Here is a 24222-nt window from a genome sequence, read left to right as displayed (position 1 = left end):
TTTTGCCCCTAACGGCTGAGGGACTAACTGGTGGATTTGGTAGTCTTTGCTGTATGAGCACAATGGTGACCACGACTCAGAATATGTCCGAGATGCCCAGCCTTATTCCAAAGTAACTGGTATCCCGACTGTCGCGACCACTTACTTGGCCACTCATACGTTGCCCGTGGTTCATGAACTAGGACATGACTACAGGAACCCACACCATGAACCACACAGATATTCAAAGCAACCGAAAATGCAGCTGTTGAAAGCCATGTTTTGATAAGTGCAGCTGTTAATTTTGTGTGCATAACATCCTTGTTTGTAACCACAACAGTTGTGGCTAGTCATTTCAGAGGTTAGTTCAGAAACCACACTTGTAGATAAAAGTTCTGACATAGCAGAGACTAACATTTCTCAATATATTTTACAAGATTCTCCATATTTTGGAGGTTTTTCTCAAGTCTTTGAAATGAGATAAAATCTTATCCCTAAAAGTAGAAGCTAGGCAGGTAACTTGTATGTTACCAGAAATTCATGTATGAAATAGGATTTCATGCTGGCCTTCTGTAATGGGATGACCAGTGCAAGGTATGACAGTGGAAGAGTTTGACTATTTGTGGAGACCTCCTACCAGGTAATTCATCACCTCAGTGGTAGAGCATATTATTAGCTGGAAGGATGAACAGTTTAGCATTTGCTTGAAGACTAAAAGTTTTTTATCTCTCTTCCATTGAGAGGTTGGCGCTACTGTGAAAGGAGCCTATCAGAATGGCTTGATGCAAATTTGAAATCTCTTAAGTTAATCTAAAGGTAGTTGAGAGTGAGTAGGAGAACATAATGGATGGATAGGCCCATAAACTATAAGGGGCAATGTTCAGTGTTTCCTTTTTGTTAGTTTTGGCACAGAGGGTTCAACTGTAGAGAGCAGATGGACAGTAAACCTTTGACAAGTGTATAATGACTGGGTTTTTTAATAGTTAAGTTGTTTATTTCATATACTTTTATTCCAATTTTTCATGTCCTAATATTAGTGTCCATATATATCTGTATAAAGTTGTAGGCAGGCAAATTAAAGCCCTTTTGTTTTGTATAGTTGTAGATTACTAATAATTTTTATATTTTGATTCATAAAAGTGTTGAATGGAAAGTAATGCCTCCACTTTCATTAACTGGATTTGAATGGGAATATTTTAATAAATCAAATGCAGAAATAATCCTTAGAAAATGATCTTTAATTACCAATATTCACTTTTTCACATAATCACCAGCCCAGTGGATACATTTCTGCCAACGATGAGCAAGTTTTCTAAAGCTGTCACAGAAGAAGTCAACACTCTGTTTTGGCAACCACAGTATCACAGTTCTCTCATTGTTTTCATCAGAATCACTGTGATGTCCCCACAGATCATCTTTCATTATTGGGAACAGATGGAAGTCAGACAGTGCTAAATCTGGACTGTATTGAGGATGCCGTGTGCTTTCGTTTCAGGAGTTAGCATTCGGGGTATCCATTGTATGGAGATCTTCTGATAGCCAAGCAAAGGATCTTTGGTGTGACGTCACGTGTGCTGCACTGCTGTTGAAATAGCTCACTAAAATTTTATAAATTTTAGACTTTATTTGTGTTAATATTGTGTTGTAAAAGTAACTTATTAGTGGATTTTCATTAATCTCAGTCTTTCTTCCTGTGTTATTGACTCAAGTGGTCTATTATTTGTGAGTGTGCTTTCGTCGTTCGTCTGAGCCTTGCACCTCAGTTGTGCATTTACATTTTGTGGCGTGCACTGCAGCTGTAGCAGTTACAAGCTAAGTACTGACAAACGTATTTGTGCTCTATAATACAGTTATTAAATTTAATAGATTTCAGCAGTGTTGCGTGCCGTTTGTGTCGAAATAATGACTTAATAAACTTTTGTAATCGTTCACTCGCTGTGTTTTTTAGAGTTTTCAGTGTGCTGAAGTCGTTTAGTAAATTTCGTGCTTTAGTTTTCAACTGACGTTTATTATTCTTTCTAGTGAAATATTTCAGTAAAATTTCCATTCAGTGTTTTAACTTCGCTTAGTGTTACAGTGGTCGTTTTAACTTTTTGGTTTTAGCTAATAATTTTGTGAAGTTTTGCTGGTATTGGTATTGGCTGTCTAATAGTAGTATTAATACAAGTAGCTGCTTTCTTAGTAAGCAGAGAATTTTGAGACCATTATTGTTAGTTCTTAAATAGTTCTACTGGTGTAACTGAACCTTGGTAATGTAGACGTATAGTTTTTTTTCAGTAACTGTAAAATTTTACTATGAGTGGAAAGTGTGGGCTCTGTTGTAGGTTTGTGAGTAGTGGATTACAGTGTGGGATTTGTTCAAAGTATTTTCATTCAGGGGGGGGGGGGGATGTAGTGGGGAAGCCAGTGGTCATTTTAGGGAGATCCTCTCCTGGGAATGTAGAATCTGTAGTAGAAACAAGTTAATAGAGCAGCAGGAGTGTAAGATCTGTGCCCTTCTGGTGCAGTTAAAATGTGCAAAGGAGGAACTAGATAGGCTGAGGAGGGTGAAGGGTGGTGGGAATGGGAACTGGCAGTTGGCAAGAAGGTAGCTAGGAAGAGGAGGTATTAAGACAGTTTTATTTTTCATACATGCAATAGATACAACCAACTGTCAGAGTTGAGTGGAGAGGAGCCTCGTGTAGCTGTAGATGTAGGGAACTTGCAGCAGTCCTCAGCAATTAGGAGGCCTAGGTTAGTTGCAAAGTCTAGCAGAAAGAAGGTTCTGCTGCTAGGTAGTTACCACAGTAGAGGTGTGGGCCAGCAGTTGCAGGAAGTGTTGAGGAGTGAGTACCAGGTCACCAGCATTGTTAAGCCTAGTGCAGGGTTGGCTCAGATGACTGAAAGCATAGGGGAGTTATGTAAGGATTTTATGGAGGAGGATCAGGTAGTGATAGTGGGTGGAGCAGGAAACAGTCTTGATAGGGACAGGGAATATGATGTCAGTGGTGACTCGGTTAAGATAGCTACTCAAACTGGTGCCACTAATGTGCATTTTGTGCAACTGTTTCAGCATCATGATTGGCCTCACCTTAATGCGGCTGTTAGGCACGTTAATGTGGAGATGAGGAGGGCACTTATGGTGGAGGGCATGGATCACATCTCAGTGGTGCCAGTTGGGTCTATCAATAGATGGGGTTTTACTAGGCGTGGCCTGCACCTCAATAGGTATGAGAAGGGGAGGCTGGCTAAGCTTATAGGTGACAGTGTAGTGGGTGGTGGTGTCACTCATGGAAAAATTCCTGTAGTTGTTGGTGTTAGAGCTGCACCTTTTTTTAGATTGAAGTCAGCTGATAGGTATACCGTCCCTCTAACTAAGGGCTCACCTTCAGAGGATGTGATGTTTCCAAGTAGAGAAGGAATTAGCATATTTCATCAAAATATAAGAGGTATTAGAGATAAACTTAGTGAACTGCTAATAGGTGCTAACTCTGAAATTATTGGTATATCAGAGCAACACTTAAAATAATTCAGAGGCTTACTTTACCAGGCTACAGATTAGCTGGCTGGTTTTCAAGGAGTTCCATGCAGGGTGGGGGAGAGGCTCTGTACATAAAAAACAGTATTTCATTTGAGTCCATAGACATATCACGACACTGCACTGAGCAGATATTTGAAAGTTGTGCAGCATTAGATGAATTTAGTGAAACTAAACTTCTAATTTTTGTTATTTATAGGTCCCCGAACTCCGACTTCAGAGCATTTTTGCTTAAGCTAGAGAGGGTTCTTGATTCACTTTGTAGGAAGTACCAGAAAGTAGTTATATGTGGTGACTTCAATATTAATTTTGTATATGATTGTGCAAGAAAAAGGATGTTGGTAGATCTCCTAAATTCATATGATCTGCTGCAAACTGTGTTTTTTCCAACTAGGATGCAGGGCAACAGTAGCACAGTCATAGACAATATTTTTATTCATTCTTCATCACTCAATGGGCATTCTGTTAGTAAAAGGGTGAATGGTCTTTCAGACCATGATGCACACATTTTAACACTAAAAGGCTTTTGTACTCAAACCAATGTCATACTTAATTACAAAATATGTAGGAAAGTTAATCCAACAGCAATAGAGTTTTTTAAAACTTGTCAAGGAACAAGAGTGGCAAGATGTTTATAGTGCCGATAATATAGATGATAAATACAATGTGTTCCATAACACATTTCTCATGCTGTTTGAGAGTTGCTTTCCATTAGAACATTCTAAACGGGGTACTAGCAGTAATGGACAGCCCGGTGGGCTGACTAGTGGGATAAGGATACCATGTAGAACAAAGCAGAAATTATATCAAAATATTAGAAGTAGTCACAATCAAGTTACAGTAGCCCATTAAAAACAGTATTGTAAGGGGCTTAAAAATGTTATTAGCAAGGCAAAGAGCATAGCAATAGAATAGCTAATTCACAGGATAAAATTAAATCCATATGGTCAGTTGTGAAGGAAGTGTCTGGTCAGCAGCACAAGGTCGATGATATAAAGTCAGTTCGCAGTAATAATATTTCTGTTACTGATAAATCAGATATATGTACAGTATTTAACAATCATTTTCTGAGCATTGCTGGTGAATTAAATAAAAATTTAGTTTCTACAGGAAATCATATAAATTTCTTAGCAAATGTCTTTCCGAGATTGATGTCTGAAATACTCCTCTGTGATACAGACAAGAGGGAGATTGAGTCAATAATTAAATCACTGGAGACTAAGGGCTCTCATGGTTATGATGGAGTGTCTAGCAGAATATTAAAGTACTGTGCTGCACATGTTAGCCCTGTATTTAGCCATATTTGTAATTTTTCCTTTAGGAATGGTCAGTAGTAAAGCCACTTTGTAAAAAGGGAGAAAGGGATAATGTAGATAATTTTAGACCTATTTCTATGCCATCAGTTTTTGCAAAAGTTATCGAAAAGGCTGTGTATGCAAGGTTAATTGATCATTTTATGTCACACGATTTGCTATCAAATGTACAGTTCGGCTTTAGAAGTTGTTTAACAACAGATAATGTTATATTCTCTTTTCTCTGCGAGGTACTGGATGGGCTAAACAAAAAGTTTCGAACGCTTGGTGTATTTTTTGATTTAACTAAGGCATTTGACTGTGTTGACCTCACAATATTGCTCCAGAAGTTGGACCATTACGGAGTAAGAGGAGTAGCTCACAATTGGTTCACCACTTACTTTAGCAACAGACAGCAAAAGGTCATTATTCACAATGTTGATAATAGCTGTGATATGAGATCTGAGTTCCTACTGTCGAGTTGGGGGTGCCCCTGGGATCAATATTGGGGCTGCTCCTGTTTCTTATTTATATAAATGATACGCCCTCTAGTATTATGGGTAACTCTAAAATATTTCTGTTTGCTGATGACACTAGCTTGGTAGTAAAGGATGTTGTGTGCAACATCGACTTGGTTTCAAATAGTGCAGTACATGACCTCAGTTCATGGCTTGTAGAAAATAAACTAACATTAAATCACAGTAAGACTCAGTTTTTACAGTTTCTAACACACAATTCAACAAAACCTGACATTTTAATCTCACAGAATGGGCATATGATTAGTGAAACTGAACAGTTCAAATTTCTAGGTGTTCAGGTAGCTAGTAAACTGTCATGGAAAACCCATGTTCAAGATCTTGTTCAAAGACTTAATACTGCCATTTTTACTATTCGGACGGTATCAAAAGTGAGTGATACTTCGACAAGTAAATTAGTCAACTTTGCTTGTTTTTATTCACTTATGTCATATGGTATTATGTTTTGGGGTAACTCTTCCCATTCTAGAATGATAATTTTGGCTCAGAAACAGGCAATTCGGGCAATAAGTGGTGTGAGTTCACAAACCTCTTATCGACCTCTGTTCACAAGTTTGGGTATTTTGACATTGGCCTCTCAATATGTATATTCCTTATTGTCATTTCTTGTCACCAATATTAGTTTATTCCCAAGAATAAGCAGCTTTAACTCAGTTAATACTCGGCATAAATCAAACCTCCATTTGGATCGGACTTCCTTAACTCTTGTCCAAAAAGTTGTGCTGTATACTGCTGCATCCATTTTCAATAAGCTGTCACCCAAATTCAAAAATCTTAGCAGTAATCCACGCCCTTTCGAATAGAAACTGAAGAGTTTCCTCATGGGGTCACTCCTCCTATTCTGTCGAGGAGTTCCTTGAAAAATTAAGCTGATTCTTATTGTCATGACCTTGGAGATTTTCTCCTCAATTAGGTCCTACTGAACTTGACGAGTAAATAAAAATAAAAAAAAAATAAAAAATAAAGCAACCTTGTGAAATGCCAATTGTGCTTGCAATTTCTCTCTGAGTGATACAATGATCATTTTGAATCAGTCTGTCAACATTTTGCCTGTTAAACTCGGTGATTGCTGTCACAGGACATCCAACTCTTTGTCTGTCACACATGTCGGATGTTCCTGCCTCACCATCTTTAAATTTACTCCCCCATCGACACACAGTACTCACATCAACACAATCACCATAAACTGCTTTCATTCCCTGATGAATCTCCTTTGTGGTGACACCTTCTGCTGTCAAGAATTCATTGAGTGAACGATGCTTAAATAGCATTGACCGACCATCTGCCCAGGGTTCCATACTTTACACTGTAACAACACAAATGTTCAGTGCTAAGGCTTCCCACATACTGGAGCCGTAGTGAAGAGGGAATGGAACAGGCCAGTATGTGCTGCATACCAATGCTGCCAACTGTTGAAGAGTTACGAAGGTGGAGGCATCAACCCTCGTAACTAGCTATGTTGCAAACTGAAACAGAAGCCTCTCTTTTGGCACGACTGAAACTGATTGTCAATGCTTTCATATTGCACAATATATTCACTGGTATGTTGCTCTCCAAGAAATAGTGAGTTTGGGGTTGTGGGCACCATTAATCCAAAGATTGATGTCTTAGGTTGCCTGTGTATAAGCTGTATATTATTGGCTCCCCAGTAGTTTTGGAATTGGAATTGCTTATTTAGCAACAACATACTTTATTCAATAAGATGCTTACAGAGAGGTCGATGGTGACTGATTGGTGCATAAAGGCCCAGGCAGCAGCTGCTACCTTAGCATAGCATTTAGTGGTATGCTTGGCCATGGCTGGATGAGGATCTATCATCTCTTAGTGTATCTATCTGCTTCTGTAAGTCCATGTTAACTGCTTACATTTGTGCCATCTACTCCAACAAACCCAGAACTGCCTTTGTAGTCATTACCCATATTGTCCTGGTTTGCTCATTGTAAAGTATATGTATACACAGTAAGAGAAAAGTAGGAAAAGTGCCACAGGAAAAGTGTTAATACTAATGCCACCATCACACCTACTAAAACTACTACTAGTTCTTATGCCAGAGTGCTAACCATGCATGTTCCTTACATTCTTTTGCATAATTCCCTGGCCTACTACAAGTAAAATAGGTTAATGTCTGAGACTGAGCACCTGGAGCACTATGCCCCAACAAATTACACTGCCCATACCTAACTGGGTGCAAACCACTAGCAGTTTCTCTAGTGTTCCCCCTAAAGTCACTCAGATTGCAGACTAAATCTATTTTCACTAGCTGCACTTAAGCCAACCCTCCAATCCAGAGGGTTAATCATTGTTAAGACAATAGCATGGGGGAAAAAACAGCACATTCCTACTCACAATGTTAAGATGAAGACTCTGAATGCTGTGACTTCTGAAATTTTCCCGGCGTATTTGTTCTTCTAATAATTTCCGGGTATGCAGCCGGATCCCGTCGACATTCTGCCACGATATTTCGGCCCAGAGACGTCCGGCCATCATCAGGTGAGTACACAACTACTGAAGAGCCCAGGTGCAGTCGCGGTATTTATACCGATTCTCGCGCACGTGTTGACATGCGCGGCATAGCCGAGTTGTACGTGCTGCCCTCGGTGGTGAAAGTAATCCTGTTATTAAAATTATACATTCACAGCGGAATAGACAGCGTCATTCGATACTCAATGACTAGATGATCTTTTACTTTCACCACCGAGGGCAGCACGTACAAATCGGCTATGCCTCGCATGTCAACACGTGCGCGAGAATCGGTATAAATACCGCGACTGCACCTGGGCTTTTCAGTAGTTGTGTACTCACCTGATGATGGCCGGATGTCTCTGGGCCGAAATATCGTGGCAGAATGTCGACGGGATCCGGCTGCATACCCGGAAATTATTAGAAAAACTCTGAATGCTGTCCCACATCATTGCTCATTGTCATTGGCTTTCTCTTGACACCGAGTGTGGGGTGCAGTCACCATTAATGCTAAAATAAATGGTCATTTCAAGATGACGCATGCAGGTAATGGTTTGAAATTACCAGCTCCCTAGTGGCTGTGGAATCAGAAAAGCTCAATTATTAATAACATTCTTTATTCAGCAAGACATTTGTGCAGAGGGTGATGGTGATGATTTGGTGGCCTCTAGGCAGCAGCTGCTACCTTAGCGCAGCATACAGTGGAATACATGACTGCGGTAGCCTAAGGACTCTGGCCAGGAGAGCTACCTCAATGAAGTGGCAGCAACTGGTGACCTTGCAGATGTGAGGCTGACATCAGTATTGGGTTTGCAATGTGCAGGTGTGCTAGCCAGCTGGTTGCTTTGATGGTTGGGCAGGTGTTTGGCTTGCTGGCACTTGGGCATCAAACCCATGACCTGTTGGAGATGCTCAGTGACTAGACAAAGAAGATGGTCCCCTCCTGGTGGCACTGGCTTGAGCCTCAGAATCATTATGTCTAACAGTGGCCCATAAACCAGCAGGTAGCAGGTAGTGCAGCGAAGCATAGATTAAGCCAATTGGCCCACATGTGAGTGACAGCTGGTGTGGAGTACATCAAAGACAAGATACTGTTAGGGTCTGTCCTTCTGTAAATAGTATTGGCTCATGGTATGAATAAATTTGCGATTTGAATTGATCTTAGCCATTAGTGTGAGCACAATATTGAATGTGATGTGGTCTTGGCCAGTGTATGCAGTACATAAACTCTTCAGTTTCCTCTAAAAAAGATATGTCCCTCAATAAATGTAAATTAACAAACATCTCTCTGCATTTATTTTCACTATGCAATATTTCATCACCTCCATTTGTATGTATATTGATGTAATTGTCTATATTTTTACTGCCATAAGATTACGTGAATGCAACAGTGTGTTGAAAATGAATCTGTTGCTCAGTAGCAAAGTGTGAGTTACTTGCTTTTGGTAGCATAATCTTGAACTAGTCTGAGACTGCATATGTAACCCTCATTTTATGACCAACAAACTTTCATTGAACACAAAATTAGCATTATGTTACGAGAGATTACATTACTCATTAGTCCACCAAACCAGACAATAATAGTTCGTGATTGAAATTAATATAAGTCTAAGCATGATTGCTTCATTGTGTATGTGTATTGTAATTATAATATTGAGCCCAGTTCCAAGTAAATCCTATGCTACTGGGATCCACACATTCACAAAATAAGAACACACTACAGAAATGTTACAGCTGTTCATGGAGTTCATATAATAGGTACATCACTCTAACCACTCAGTAATCAGAAAGCACAGCAATCACTATCCAAACGCAAGTCCAGTTAACACTTTACTTTATAGAGGTGGAGTTGGAGTTTAATAGTAGAAGTTAGTGAAGGAAAAACAGAGTAAACTGCCTACTGGGTGGCCTTATGTTGGTTCCATATAGATTTCCGTGTGACTGGCCTGTGATATTAGTGCCACCTCTGCCAGTGGCAACCTAATCGAACATGGTCAGTTTTTCTCATATCGACACATCTTTATGTTCCTTCTGCATGTCTGGGGGAGTTTACTAAAACCGCAGCATGACACTTTCTTTTATTGGCAAGGAAACTACAGTAATGACACTTCTTTTAAAAGTGATAAGCTTATGGTGATGTAGGGCTTGTAACAAGTCACCCCCTTCACCCCCTATTTTTATTTTGAAAGTAAAGTTGACAGTCTTGCAGTGACACCCTATATGTAACTATAGATGTTCATACTGCAGTTCATTTATATCAATACTTTTTGTAAATTTACAATAATGACAACACGAAACATACTTATGTAGCTGAAATAGATTTAATACCAGAGATTAGTGTCATGACAACACACTAATTACCCTTGTCATGAATGCTGATCATTTTCCTGCCAAGCTATTTAATGTTAAATTACCTAAGAACAAACAGCAGCATCTTCTGCTCTAAAACCTCTCTGATGTTGTGATTGCAATTAAAAGTGCCCTTAACTTGTAAAAGTTCAGACTGTGTATCATATCCCGTGGTGTGCATCACCATTTCACTTAGCATTTGCTCTCTGCTGATATCACTGGTGGAATTACTGAAATAATACTTTTATGAACACAAATTTTGCCACGCTTAATGACAGTAAATAGAAATCTCATGGCCACTGTAGACTGAGGTGTTGTGGTTGCTGGACATTGTAAAGCTAAATAATAGTACGAATGAAAAGCAGAAATGCTATGCAGATAAAATCATTCACACAGAAAGGGGTTCACCTGTTGCATTTCTCCAGCATCAAATCAAAAATGCCGTAGGAGCTGTATGTTCAGCTGCAGCTGTGCTATCTAGATGAGTCGTATCACAACAGGGTAATACTGTATGGCATGGCAAGGCATTAATTTTATAGCTTCATAAGACACTCTCATCCTCTGGTTTCACACCAGTATTGTAGCAGCGTGACCTGTGCAATAAGAAATACCCCTGTATTAAAAGAAATCAATTATCCAGAAATTTTGCATTGTACCCTACTTGAACTTTCTCACATGCTGATATTATTCCTCTCAGTGGCGAGAGTCATATTGTATGTTACTTTCAAATAACCATATTATTTGTCAAAACAATAAATACTGATCTTGGTGGAACAGTGATCAACATAGAGTGGTACTGGGATGTTGTTTGCAACACCTGCATTCAATCTTAATTTTTAGGTACTCCAGTTTACACTTTCAACCTGTTGTAATAATCAGTCATAATTATTTTCTGATACTCTACAAAATGCTTACATTTATACATTAAAAGTTTAAAGATTTTACTGTAATTCAAAATGTGACAATTACTAGCGCCACTGACCTTTGAAGAGTGTTCATTGTGCTATTGTAAACAGAAGTTAGTATTTTCTTCAATATAATGAAATTAAGACTGAAATATATTTACACATTGAAGATGTTATTTCTCACATTGTGTTGCTCACATTTAACTAATGCAAGATCTTATCTCTCATGCAGATAAAACAGGTGAACCAGCGGAGGGTAGTATGGATACCGCAACAGGACAAGGAGGTGAGGACTGAATAGATTTGTTATCCTAGCAATTTATAAACTTGTATTTAATGAAAAATAATAAATTTAAAACTGCACTATTTTTATATATTGATAGTGTTATTTATCACACTGTGTTGCTCACATTAAACTAATGGAAGATCATATCTTTCTTGCTGAACATATTGAAGAATCTGCAGTGGCTGGTGTGGATGCAATAGCAGTACAACGTGAGGGCTGGATAGTTTTTTGTTACTTCACTATATTAGTGCTTTAGAAACTTGTATTTTGTGAAAAATAATGAATTTAAAACTACAGTATTTTTATACATTGATTTCTTACATACAGTTAATGGATGCTGTTATCTTTCTTGTAGAATGTCATCAAGAAACAGCAGTGGCCAGTGCGAATGCACCAACATTACAAGGTGAGAGATGGATAGATTTGTTTAACTGAACTAGCTTAGGAACCTAGAAATTTGTATTTTGTAGAGTATAATGAATTTAAGACTGCAGTATTTTTACATAGTGATAGATGTTATTTCGTATGCTCTACAGCACACATGCAACTAATGGAAGCCCATATCTCTCTTATAAAAGAGAGTAAAAACCTCCAAAGGCTTTCTTCAAGATGTTGTAATGATCATGCATTACTATTGTTTGATACTCTGCGAAGTGCCTATATTTACACATTATAAGTTTAAAGATTTCCCTGAAATTCAAAATGTGACAGTTACTAGTCCTACTGACTTTTCAAGTTTGTTCAGTCTGCTATTGTAAACAAAAGTTAGTATTTTTTCGAATATAATGAATTTAAGACTGCAGTATTTTTATGCGTTGATAGATGTCATTTCTCACACTGTGTAACTCACATTCAACTAATGGATGCTGTGATCTTTCTTGCAGAACAAAGTGAAGGACCTGCAGAAGGCAGTGCGGATGCCCCAACAGGACAAGGTGAGGGCTGGGGAGATTTGTGTTTCTTAAGTGTCTTACTTATATGTAAACCTGTATTTTGTCAAAAAGAATGAATTTAAAAATACAATATTTTTAAACTTTGATAGACGTTATTTCTCACCCAGTGTTGCCTACATTTAGCTAATGGATGCTCTTGTCTTTCTTGTAGAACATCAACGTAGTCGTCTGTCATATGCTTATTTCTTTCAAATAGTCTGTACGTTACTGACAGTACAGTTAGCCTTCTGCCGTCGAGCATTGTGTCAACAGTGTGCAAGTAGGAGCATTACTGCATTTACTAGACAGTCTTCTATTTTAATAACCATTTAAATTTTGTGTCAAATTGTTTGTGCTCTCTGTAGATTAGTTCAGATGTTCTTTGCACAACACTATTTGGCATGGATAGGGACTGCGACTGCTGTGTTCGGATGCGGGCTGAGTTGGCATCCGTTCGCTCCCAGCTTCAGGCAGTGTTGGCTTCGGTCACACAGCTTGAGGCTGTTGCCAATGGGCATCCGTGTGGGGGTCCAGATGGGGGTTTGTTGGGGACAGCCAGCTCGTCCCACACATCCCCCGATCATATTACGGCTGTGACTGCCCGGGTTACTGTCCACATTGAGGCTGATCCCTCACCTGTGGTAGAGTGGGAGGTCGTCTCGAGGTGTGGCAGGGGATGAAAGACATTCTGGAGGGCTGAACAGAAGGCCTCTTCAGTTTGTCTGACGAACCGGTTTCAGGCTGTCTCTCCGGCTGATACTGATCTTTGGCTGGACATGGCTGCTTGTCCTGTTACAGAGGTTGCCCCTCAGTGTGCAAGATCTGGGAGGTCGCAGAGGGTGGGCTTACTGGTAGTTGGGAGCTCCAACGTCAGGCACGTAATGGGGCCCCTTAGGGATTTGGCTGCAAGTGAGGGGAAGAAAACCAATGTACACTCTGTGTGCATACCGGGGGGAGTCATTCCAGATGTGGAAAGGGTCTTTCTGGATGCCATGAAGGGTACAGGGCGTATCCATCTGCAGGTGGTCACTCATGTCGGCACCAATGATGTGTGTCACTATGGAGCGGAGGAAATCCTATCTGACTTTCGGCGGCTATCTGATTTGGTGAAGATTGCCAGTCTCGCTAGCGGGATGAAAGCAGAGCTCACCATGTGCAGCATCGTCAACAGGACTGACTGCAGACCTTTGGTACAGAGCTGAGTGGAGGGTCTGAATCAGAGGCTGAGACAGTTCTGCGACCGTGTGGGCTGCAGATTCCTTGAATGCTCCATAGGGTGGTGGGGTTTCGGGGTCCACTGGATAGGTCAGGAGTCCACTACACTCAGCAGGCGGCTACATGGGTAGCAGGGGTTGTGTGGCATGGACTGGGCATTTTTTTAAAGGTTAGATGGCCTTCAGCAAGTAAAGAAAGGGCAACAGCCTCAAAGGGTGCGGGACAAAGTCAGGACATGGGCGGAGACCAAGCAGCAATCAGTATTGTAATTGTAAATTGTCGAAGCTGCGTTGGTAAAGTACCGGAACTTCAAGCACTGATAGAAAGCACCAAATCTGAAATCATTATAGGTACAGAAAGCTGGCTGGAGCCAGAGATAAATTCTGCCGAAATTTTTACAAAGGCACAGACGGCGTTTAGAAAGGACAGATTGCATGCAACTGGTGGTGGCGTGTTTGTCACTGTTAGTAGTAGTTTATCCTGTAGTGAAATAGAAGCGGATAGTTCTTGTGAATTATTATGGGTGGAGGTTATGCTCAACATCTGAGCTAGGTTAATAATTGGCTCCTTTTACCGACCTCCCGACTCAGCAGCATTAGTGGCAGAACAACTGAGAGAAAATCTGGAATACATTTCACATAAATTTCCTCAGCATATTATAGTCTTAGGTGGAGATTTTAATTTACCAGATATATACAGGGACACTCAGATGTTTAGGATGGGTGGTAGGGACAGAGCATTGAGTGACATTATACTGAGTGTACTATCCGAAAATTACCTCAAGCAAATTAAACAGAGAACTGATGCATGGGGAAAACATCTTGGACCTATTGATAACAAACAGACCCGAACTTTTCGACTCTGTAAGTGCAGAACAGGTAATCAGTGATCATAAGGCCATTGCAGCATCCCTGAAGATGGAAGTAAATATGAATATAAAAAAGGGAGGAAGGTTTATCTGTTTAGCAAGAGTAATAGGAGGCAGATTTCTGACTACCTAACAGATCAAAACGAAAATTTCTGTTCCAACACTGACAATGTTGAGTGTTTATGGAAAAAGTTTAAGGCAATCATAAATTGCATTTTAGACAGGTACGTACCGAGAAAACTGTGAGGGATGAGAAAAACCCACCGTGGTTCAACAACAAAGTTAGGAAACTACTGCGAAAGCAAAGAGAACTTCACTGCAAATTTAAACACAGCCAAAACCTCTCAGAGAAACGGGAGCTAAACAATGTCAAAGTTAGCGTAAGGAGGGCTATGCGTGAAGCATTCAGTGAATTTGAAAGTAAAATTCTGTGTACTGACTTGACAGAAAATCCTAGGAAGTTCTTGTCTTACATTAAAACAGTAAGTGGCTCAAAACAGCATATCCAGACACTCTGGGATGATAATGGCATTGAAACAGAGACTGACACGTGTAAAGCTGAAATACTAAACACCTTTTTCCAAACCTCTTTCACAGAGGAACACCACACTGCAATTCCTGCTCTAAATCCTCGTGAGAACGAAAAAATGGCTGACATCGAAATAAGTGTCCAAGGTATAGAAAAGCAACTGAAATCACTCAATAGAGGAAAGTCCACTGGTCCTGATGGGATACCAATTCGATTCTACACGGAGTATGCGAAAGAACTTGCCCCCCTTCTAAAAGCCGTGTACCGCAAGTCTCTAGAGGAATGGAAGGTTCCAAATGATTGGAAAAGAGCACAGGTAGTTCCAGTTTTCAAGAAGGGTCATCGAGCAGATGTGCAAAACTATAGGCCTATATCTCTGATATCGATCTGTTGAAGAATTTTAGAACATGTTTTTTGCTCGCGTATCCTGTGATTTCTGGAAACCCAGAATCTACTCTGTGGAAATCAACATGGATTCTGGAAACAGCGATCATGTGAGACCCAACTTGCTTTTTTTGTTCATGAGACCCAGAAAATATTAGATACAGGCTCCCATGTAGATGCCATTTTCCTTGACTTCCGGAAGGCGTTTGATACAGTTCTGCACTCTCGCCTGATAAACACAATAAGAGCCTATGGAATATCAGACCAGCTGTGTGGCTGGATTGAAGAGTTTTTAGCAAACAGAACACAGCATGTTGTTCTCAATGGAGAGACATCTACAGACGTTAAAGTAACCTCTGGCATGCCACACGGGAGTGTTACGGGACCATTCCTTTTCACAATATATATAAATGACCTGGTAGATAGTGTCAGAAGTTCCATGTGGCTTTTCATGGATGATGCTGTAGTATACAGTGAAGTTGCAGCATTAGAAAATTGTAGCAAAATGCAGGAATATCTGCAGCGGATAGGCACTTGGTGCAGGGAGTGGCAACTGACCCTTAACGTAGACAAATGTAATGTATTGCGAATACATAGAAAGAAGGATCCTTTATTGTATGATTATATGATAGCAGAACAAACACTGGTAGCAGTTACTTCTGTAAAATATCTGGTAGTATATGTACGGAACGATTTCAAGTGGAATGATCATATAAAATTAATTGTTGGTAAGGCAGGTGCCAAGTTGAGATTAGTTGGGAGAGTCCTTAGAAAAAAATCCATCAAGAAAGGAGGTGGCTTACAAAAGACTCGTTCGACCTATACTTGAGTATTTCTCATCAGTGTGGGATCCGTACCAGGTCGGGTTGACAGAGGAGATAGAGAAGATCCAAAGAAGAGCAGCGCGTTTCGTCACAGGGTTATTTGGTAACCGTGATAGCGTTACAGAGATGTTTAGCAAACTCAAGTGGCAGACTCTGCAAGAGAGGTGCTCTGTATCGCAGTGTAGCTTGCTGTCCAGGATTCAAGAGGGTGCGTTTCTGGATGAGGTATCAAATATATTTCTTCCCCCTAATTATACCTCCAAAGGGGTCACGAATGTAAAATTAGAGAGATTCGAGCATGCACGGAGGCTTTCCGGCAGCCGTTCTTCCTGCGAACCATACGCAACTAGAACAGGAAAGGGAGGTAACGACAGTGGCATGTAAAGTGCCCTCCACCACACACCGTTGGGTGGCTTGTGGAGTATAAATGTAGATGTAGATGAAGAAACAGCAGTGGCCAGTGTGAATGCACCAACTGTACAAGGTGAGGACTGGATAGATTTGTGTTACAAAACTATATTAGCAAGTTAAAAACTTGTATTTTGCAAAATGTAATGAATTATAAATTACACTACTGGATTATTCTAAGTGATGGACCCATTTTCGTATTTATTCTAGTACAATCCAAAATAACATGCTTTATACTAATGAAAAGAGGTAGTTTCAAACTGTTTTTGGTAATGTTTGATATCAATGTAATAATTTTTAATTAATTAGTTTGTAATCATTATTTAATAATTAGAAATGTGGTAAATATTATAAATGACCAAAGTGGCCACCATTGGTTTCATGCCAAACATTGACGTAGTAGCCAAATTCGTCCCACACTCAGAAAGCGTGTCTACTGTTACTTAGTGCATGGCTTCATAGATACGGTTCTGCACATCATTCAGAGTGGTTGGTAGAGGCAGAATGTAAACAGCTTCCTTCACACAACCCCATAAGAAACAGTTCCAGGGTGTGATATCAGGAGATCACGGTGGCCAGAAGTGCAGAGCCAGGTCCTCAAGTCCCCTGCGACCGATCTAACGCTGAGGAAGGAAGTCATTCAAAAAGCCTCATACATCATGGTGCCAGTGGGATGGAGCTCCATCCTGTTGGAAAATGAAGTCCTGGGAAACTTCCATAACTTGAGGGAACAGCCATTGTTCCAACATGACCAGGTATGTGATTCCCGTTATAGTTCTTCCTGCAAAGAAAAATGGTTCATAAACCTTTGTATGGGATACAGCACAGAACACGTTGATTTTCAATGAGTCTCTTTTGTGTTGCAATGGTGAATGTAGATTTTCCAAACCCCATATGTGAACATTGTGTCTGTTTACTTTTCCACTAAGTTGGAACGTTGCTTCATCTCTAAAAATTACATGCTGTAGAAATGCGTCATCCTCCATCTTTCCTAGCATATAACCACAGACTGTGAAACACTTCCCTTTGTCATTGGGGTTGAGAGCCTGCAAAAGTTGTAATAGGTGTGGCTTGTACAGTAAACACATCTCAGAACCTTTCATACAGTTGGTTGGGGTATTCAAATTCTTGATCGGCTCTATTGGTAGACTTATTGGGACTGCACACTAAACTTTCTTGAATCAGTTGGACATCATGCTCTGACACATGTAGTTGGCCTGTGCCTTTTCCTTTCAACACAGTCCCAGTATGTTTAAATTGCTTAAACCAAATGCTAATACTTTTGCGAGTTGGTGACTGAATACCAAATTTGGTATGAAATGCCTGCTGCACTGCAGTTCGCGACTCATTTCTTGCGAACTCATGAATGCAGAAAACCTTGTGCTCCACAGTCACAATCTCACTTACAACTGACAGTGAAACGGAATGATGGCCCAATTGCCAAGTGAACTCTATTGACCATTTCTGAAACCATCACCCCCCCCCCCCCCCCCACCTGCTGCCGCCCACCAGAAATTTTGAAACTTCCTCTTTTCATTGGTATAAAGCTTATTCATTTTGGATTTGTAATTGAATACATACAAATTTTTGAAAATGGGTCCATCATTTAGAATAACCCTGTATTTTTACTTAATGATGGATGTTATTTCTCACAATGTGTTGCTCAAATCTGACTAATGGAATCTCTTATCTTTCTTGCAGAACATATTGAAGAGCCTGGTGAGTCTAGTGTGGATGCATCAACAGAACAAGGTGAGGGCAGGGTAGATTTATGTTGCAAACTTGTATTTTGTGAAAAATAATGAATTTAACACTGCAGTATTTGTTCACATTGACTGTTATTATTTCTTACACTGTGTTACTAACATTCAGTTAATAGGTGCTCTTCATCTTTCTTGTAGAAAAACATCAAGAAACAGCAGTGCCTAGTGTGGATGCACCAACTGGACAATGTGAGGGTTGGATAGATTCGTATACTTAACAAGCTTAGGAAACTAGAAATAAGACACTTTTCTGTTTGAAATCTTTTGCTTTTCCTTACCAGTGCCAGCACTAAAAGACAATTTCATTTTTTTAGATGCCCAGCGAGTAGAAACTTTTATTAACGAAGTGGCTGCTTTGGACCAAGGTACAGTGTCTCAATTTCATTTAAAGGAGAAAGTTTCATGTTGTAGAAATATTAAAATTCCACAATTTTTATCTTTTTGTTTGGCTTTTCTGTATTAGTTCAAAAAGATTATTTTTTTAATTCTAGCACTTTCCGATCTTCGAGCTTCACAACAGAAAGGTATGGTATTCATTTAGGTTTGTTATATAAGAATTCCTATATTCTAGAAATATCAAAATTCCCCTTGTGCATCTTGGTTTCAAATGTAATATGTATTAATTCCAAATGATGTTTTTTATTCTAGTTAAAAGGTTGCTAGCAATTTCACAAGCTGGCATTACTGGACTATTACTACCAGGTAAGATCCACTTGGCATTTTGTTTTGAATATAGTTTTGAAATTCAAAAAATATCACACTTCTTTACTTCAATTCTGTGTTTCACCTTACCTGATGTTTTTCCAAAAATAATTTTCTCATTCCAGTGGCTAACCCACGAGGAGCTGTAGGACGCCACATTGCTGCACTACCACATCGAAGTAAGTTGTGGAGAGATTTATGATCTCCAACAAGTTGTAGATTTTGGAAATAGCAGAATTCTCTGGATGGAGTCTTGTTTTTTAATGTTATCTACACTAATTCCAAATGATGGTTTTTCTGTTTGATTGTAGGGTCCCAGCAATATCGAGTTGTAAAAGCCAAGTTCGATGCACTTAAAGAAGGTAAGTACTACTCGCAGCTTTTTCCCCCCTTTTTGTATAACTAGTTGCGGATTCTGGAAAGAATACTTTTCTCTGTGTACAAACTAATGTTCTACCTTCAATTTGATAATTCCTAAAGATGATTTCTCTGTTTCCAGCATATTACCAACTAAGAGCTGCAGAAGTCAATGGGGTTGCTCTAGCAGAAAAAGGTAGTTTCTTGAGTCATTTATTAAATAGAAAGTTTTGGTTTCTACAAATAACACATCTGCTAGTGTGCTATATCATATTTTATCTGATGCTTGATAGTTAAAAATGATTTTCTGATTCCAATATTAAAACAATTTGCAGTTACAGAAGATGGAAGGGCTGTCTATGGAGCATGGGGTATGTTCCACACATAGTATTATATAAATAGTTTAGAATTTAGAAATAACTCTATATTAATGTGTGAAAAGTTGTGTATCACCATGTCTGTGGTAGTTCAGAGTTTGTATTCAGTCAACTGCCCAAAATGGTCTAATGCTATTTTGTTACTACTCTGGTTGTGTACTATTCCAGTCTTTCATATAATACCATGTTAGTTAGTTTTCCTTAAATGTCTTTTGTTGCTTTATAAAACTTAATATCTTGGCAACATATCATTGGTATTTACTGAGAGCTGAAGAATGCCAGATGAATTTTTGGAGCAGCAAACTGCTTGAAGAAAGATTCTTCTAAATAATGGAGAAATGTGCACTTTGATTCACAAAAAGATTTTTAACCTACCTCAAATCTAATATGAATCATAAGTTCTTTTTTACATGCTATTTAACATGCGAAAAATTGAAAGAATACAGTCGTAGTAAGAATGTCTGTCATTGAATGAAAAATGTTGGTCTATTTTATGTTGTTAATGTCACAGTAGTGCTGTCATTGGTAAAAATATGTTTAAATACCCCCCTGCGGGTCTGGGAGTTAAAATAGGCCCGAGGTATTCCTGCCTGTCGTAAGAGGCGACTAAAAGGAGTCTGACACATTTCGGCCTTTATGTGATGGTCCCCTGTAGGGTTTGACCTCCATTTTTCAACATTTTCCTGAAGGCCGAGCCAATTGGCGAAGGGCGCCTTACATGATGCATAGTGTCCATCATGGGCTGAGACCTCTCGCATCCTCCATCAACGTGGAGCTGCACTTCCACTCATTCATCAGCTGTTGTGCGAGGTCACCCTCCTGAGTGCATTTTCCTCCATCCTCTGTGCAGTATCGCTTTCTGCACTGTCGACAATAATGGACTTCTTAGCTCATTTGTGCCTGATATCCAGCTCAGTACCCAGTCTGTTGTGGTGAGGCCGCCATGTAACCTGTTGGTTGTAGCCCCCTGACCACATTGGGATTGCTCTGCTGGTGCCTGCACCGTTAACTCCCCACATATGCCAAGGAGTAGATGCCCATCACTCTGGGGCATCGGGACTCCCAGAAATGGCCATCCTGCCAGGTGGCCTTTGCTGCACCTGGGTAGAGCCCTTGGGGAGGGCCCCTTGTCGGAGTGGGTAACATCAGGGCAGCATAGTACGTCATCTCTTGTTGGTGGTCAAACACCAGCAGTCTCTAAGCTATCAAGGTCTAACTTCAATGCTAAGAAATATGACCCCAAATCATTCCCACCCCCGTGGCTACACCATGGGAGGAACGCCAGGCTAAGGGTGGCAGCAAAGCTTATTCACCTCGGTACCTTGTATGTACGAGAGTTTGTATTCAGTCAACTGCCTCTTTCTTATCAATGAAACCTCACTTTTTTGTGGAGCATTTAGAGGACAAGTTTATGGAGGTGGAGGGCTTGTCCAAAATGCTGTCAGGGTTGGTCTTGATCAGAACACCATCCTCTGCCCAGTCATGGGCACTACTGCCTGTGACAAGCGGGGGGATGCTTCTGTTTCCATCACACCCGATAAGAGCTTAAATACGTTCCAGGGTATCGTATTTCACAGGGACCTTTTTTTTGCAGTCTGACGATGAGCTGCACGCCAATTTAGAGCACTGGGTTGTCCATTTCATTCAGCACACCCACCGTGGTCCGAGGGATAATGAGGTTGCCACTGGTGCTTTCATCTTGACGTTTGAGGGTGACACATTACCCAAGAAGGTCAAGGTGATGGTCTACCACTGTGATGTAAAGCTATATATATCTTCCCTGATGTGGTGCTTTAATTGCTGGAAGTTCAGCCATAGACAACATTTTTGTTCATTCCTCATTACTAGAAGGGCATTCTGTTAGCAAAAAGGTGAATGGCCTTTCAGATCATGATGCACAAATTTTAACTCTAAAAGATTTTTGCGCTGCAACACATGTTAAATATAGTTATCAACTTCTTAGGAATGCTGATCCAGTTGCTGTAGAGACCTTTGTAAACCTTATCAAGGAACAAGAGTGGCAAGATGTTTATAGTGCTAATACAGTAGACGATAAATATAATGCTTTCCTAAAGACTTTTCTCGTGCTCTTTGAAAGTTGCTTTCCATTAGAACGTTCAAACAGGATACTGGCACAAACAGGCACTCTGGGTGGCTGTCTAGAGGGATAAGAATATCCTGTAGAACAAAGTGGCAATTATATCAAAACGTTAGAAACAGTCAAAATCTAAATGCAGCAGCCCATCACAAACAGTATTGTTAGGTGCTTATAAAGTTATTAGGAAGGCAAAAAGTATGTGGTATGAAGATAGAATAGCGAAGTCTCAGGATAAAATTAAAATTAAAACCATATGGTCAGTCGTAAAGGAAGTGGCTGGTCTGCAGAGACAGGTCGAGGATATAGAATCAGTGCGTAGTGGGAATGTCCGTGTTACTGATAAGTCGCATATATGTACAGTATTTAATAATCACTTTCTGAATATAGCAGGTGAACTAAATAGAAACCTAGTCCCAACAGGGAATCATATAGCTCTCTTAGAAAAAAGTGTTCCGAGACTGTTACCTGAAATGCTCCTCCATGATACTGATAAGAGGGAGATTGAGTTAATAATTAAATCACTAAAGACCAAGAACTCTCATGGATATGATGGGGTATCTAGCAGAATGCTGAAGTATTGTTCTATGTATGTTATCCCAGTACTTAGCCATATCTGTAACTTTTCCTTTAGGAGTGGTCAGTTTCCTGACCGATTAAAGTACTCGGTAGTGAAGCCACTTTATAAAAAGGAAGACAGGGATAATATTGACAATTATAGACCTATTTCTATGCCATTGGTGTTTGCTAAAGTTATCGAGAAGGTTGTATATACAAGGTTACTGGAGCATTTAAATTCACATAATTTGCTGTCAAATGTTCAGTTTGGTTTTAGAAATGGTTCAACAACTGAAAATGCTATATTCTCTTTTCTCTGTGAGGTTTTGGGCTGATTAAATAAAAGGTTGCGAATGCTAGGAGTTTTCTTTGATTTAACGAATGCTTTTGACTGTGTTGACCACAAGATATTACTGCAGAAATTGGACCATAATGGAGTACGGGGAGTAGCTCACAATTGGTTCGCCTCTTACTTTAAGAACAGAAAGCAGAAGGTAATTCTCTGCAATATTGAGAGTGGTAGTGATGTTCAGTCCCAATGGGGCACTGTTAAGTGGGGCGTTCCCCAAGGGTCGGTGCTGGGGCCACTGCTGTTTCTTATTTATATAAATGATATGCCTTCTAGTATTACAGGTGATTCAAAAATATTTCTGTTTGCTGATGACACCAGCTTGGTAGTGAAGGATCTTGTGTGTAATATTGACACAGTATCAAATAATGTAGTTCATGAAATAAGTTCGTGGCTTGTGGAAAATAATTCGATGTTAAATCACAGTAAGACTCAGTTTTTACAGTTTCTAACTCACAATTCAACAAGAACCGATATTTTGATCAGACAGAATGGGCATATTATAAGCGAGACGGAACAGTTCAAGTTCCTAGGCATTCGGATGGATAGTAAGCTGTTGTGGAAAGCCCATGTCCAGGATCTTGTCCAGAAACTAAATGCTGCTTTATTTACCATTAGAACAGTATCTGAAATAAGTGACACTTCAACACGAAAAGTAGTCTACTTTGCATATTTTCATATGCTTATGTCGTATGGTATTATTTTTTGGGGTAATTCTTCTGATTCAAAAAAGGGTATTTTTGGCTCAAAAACGGGCTGTTCGAGCTATATGTGGTGTAAGTTCAAGAACCTCTTGTCGATCCCTATTCAATAGTCTGGGAATTCTGACATTGCCCTCACAGTATATATTTTCTTTAATGTTGTTTGTTGTTTGCAATATTAGCCTATTCCCAAGCGTTAGCAGCTTTCACTCAGTTAATACTAGGCAGAAATACAATCTGCATGTGGAATGCACTTCCTTGACTCATGTGCAGAAAGGAGTGCAGTATTCTGCTGCATCCATTTTCAATAAGCTACCACAAGAACTCAAACATCTTAGCAGTAGCCCAAACTCTTTTAAGTCTAAACTGAAGAGTTTCCTCAGGGCTCACTACTCCTATTCTGTCGAGGAGCTCCTGGAAGATCCAAAAAATTAAGCAAATTCCTGTGTTACATTGTTGATTTTCTTTATTTAAATTTACTTGTCACCTGAATATGTTTTTTATATTTCATTTTATCTGTTTTTAATATCGTGTTATAATTTCATGTATTGACTTGTTCCATGACCATGGAGACTTCTCCTTAATTTGGTCCCACGGAACAATAAATAAATAAAATTAAAATAAATGTCTTCCTGCTGTACTTCCAGCATCACCTCTCAGGATTGTTGACATCCTTCACATCTCAATACTCCCCATCCCCGTCACCCATCTGTGTCAACTGCAGAGAGCACCATTCTCCTTGCTCGCCAGACCGCAGGATTTTCCATAAAGAAAGAAAAATAATGGAATACAAGACCCTGGACTGACTGACCTACACTGAGCAAAGAGAAAATATG

The 24222-nt window shown here is 39.8% G+C and overlaps 1 protein-coding gene across 2 annotated transcripts in view; it reads left to right on the top strand.

Moving 5' to 3' along the window:
* LOC126298940 (uncharacterized) overlaps positions 1-24222 on the top strand; it is a 256120-nt gene that overhangs the window by 189557 nt on the left and 42341 nt on the right. For both annotated transcript variants that reach the window (XM_049990540.1, XM_049990538.1), the window contains 2 exons: positions 19449-19502; positions 19642-19677. In XM_049990540.1, the coding sequence (XP_049846497.1) occupies positions 19449-19502; positions 19642-19677 (90 nt within the window). The remainder of the gene's footprint in view (positions 1-19448; positions 19503-19641; positions 19678-24222) is intronic.

This window comes from Schistocerca gregaria, chromosome X (assembly GCF_023897955.1).
Source record: "Schistocerca gregaria isolate iqSchGreg1 chromosome X, iqSchGreg1.2, whole genome shotgun sequence".
NCBI lineage: Eukaryota > Metazoa > Arthropoda > Insecta > Orthoptera > Acrididae > Schistocerca > Schistocerca gregaria.
The sequence above is the reverse complement of the archived record's forward strand: the minus strand, read 5'-3'. Positions and strand labels throughout refer to the sequence as shown.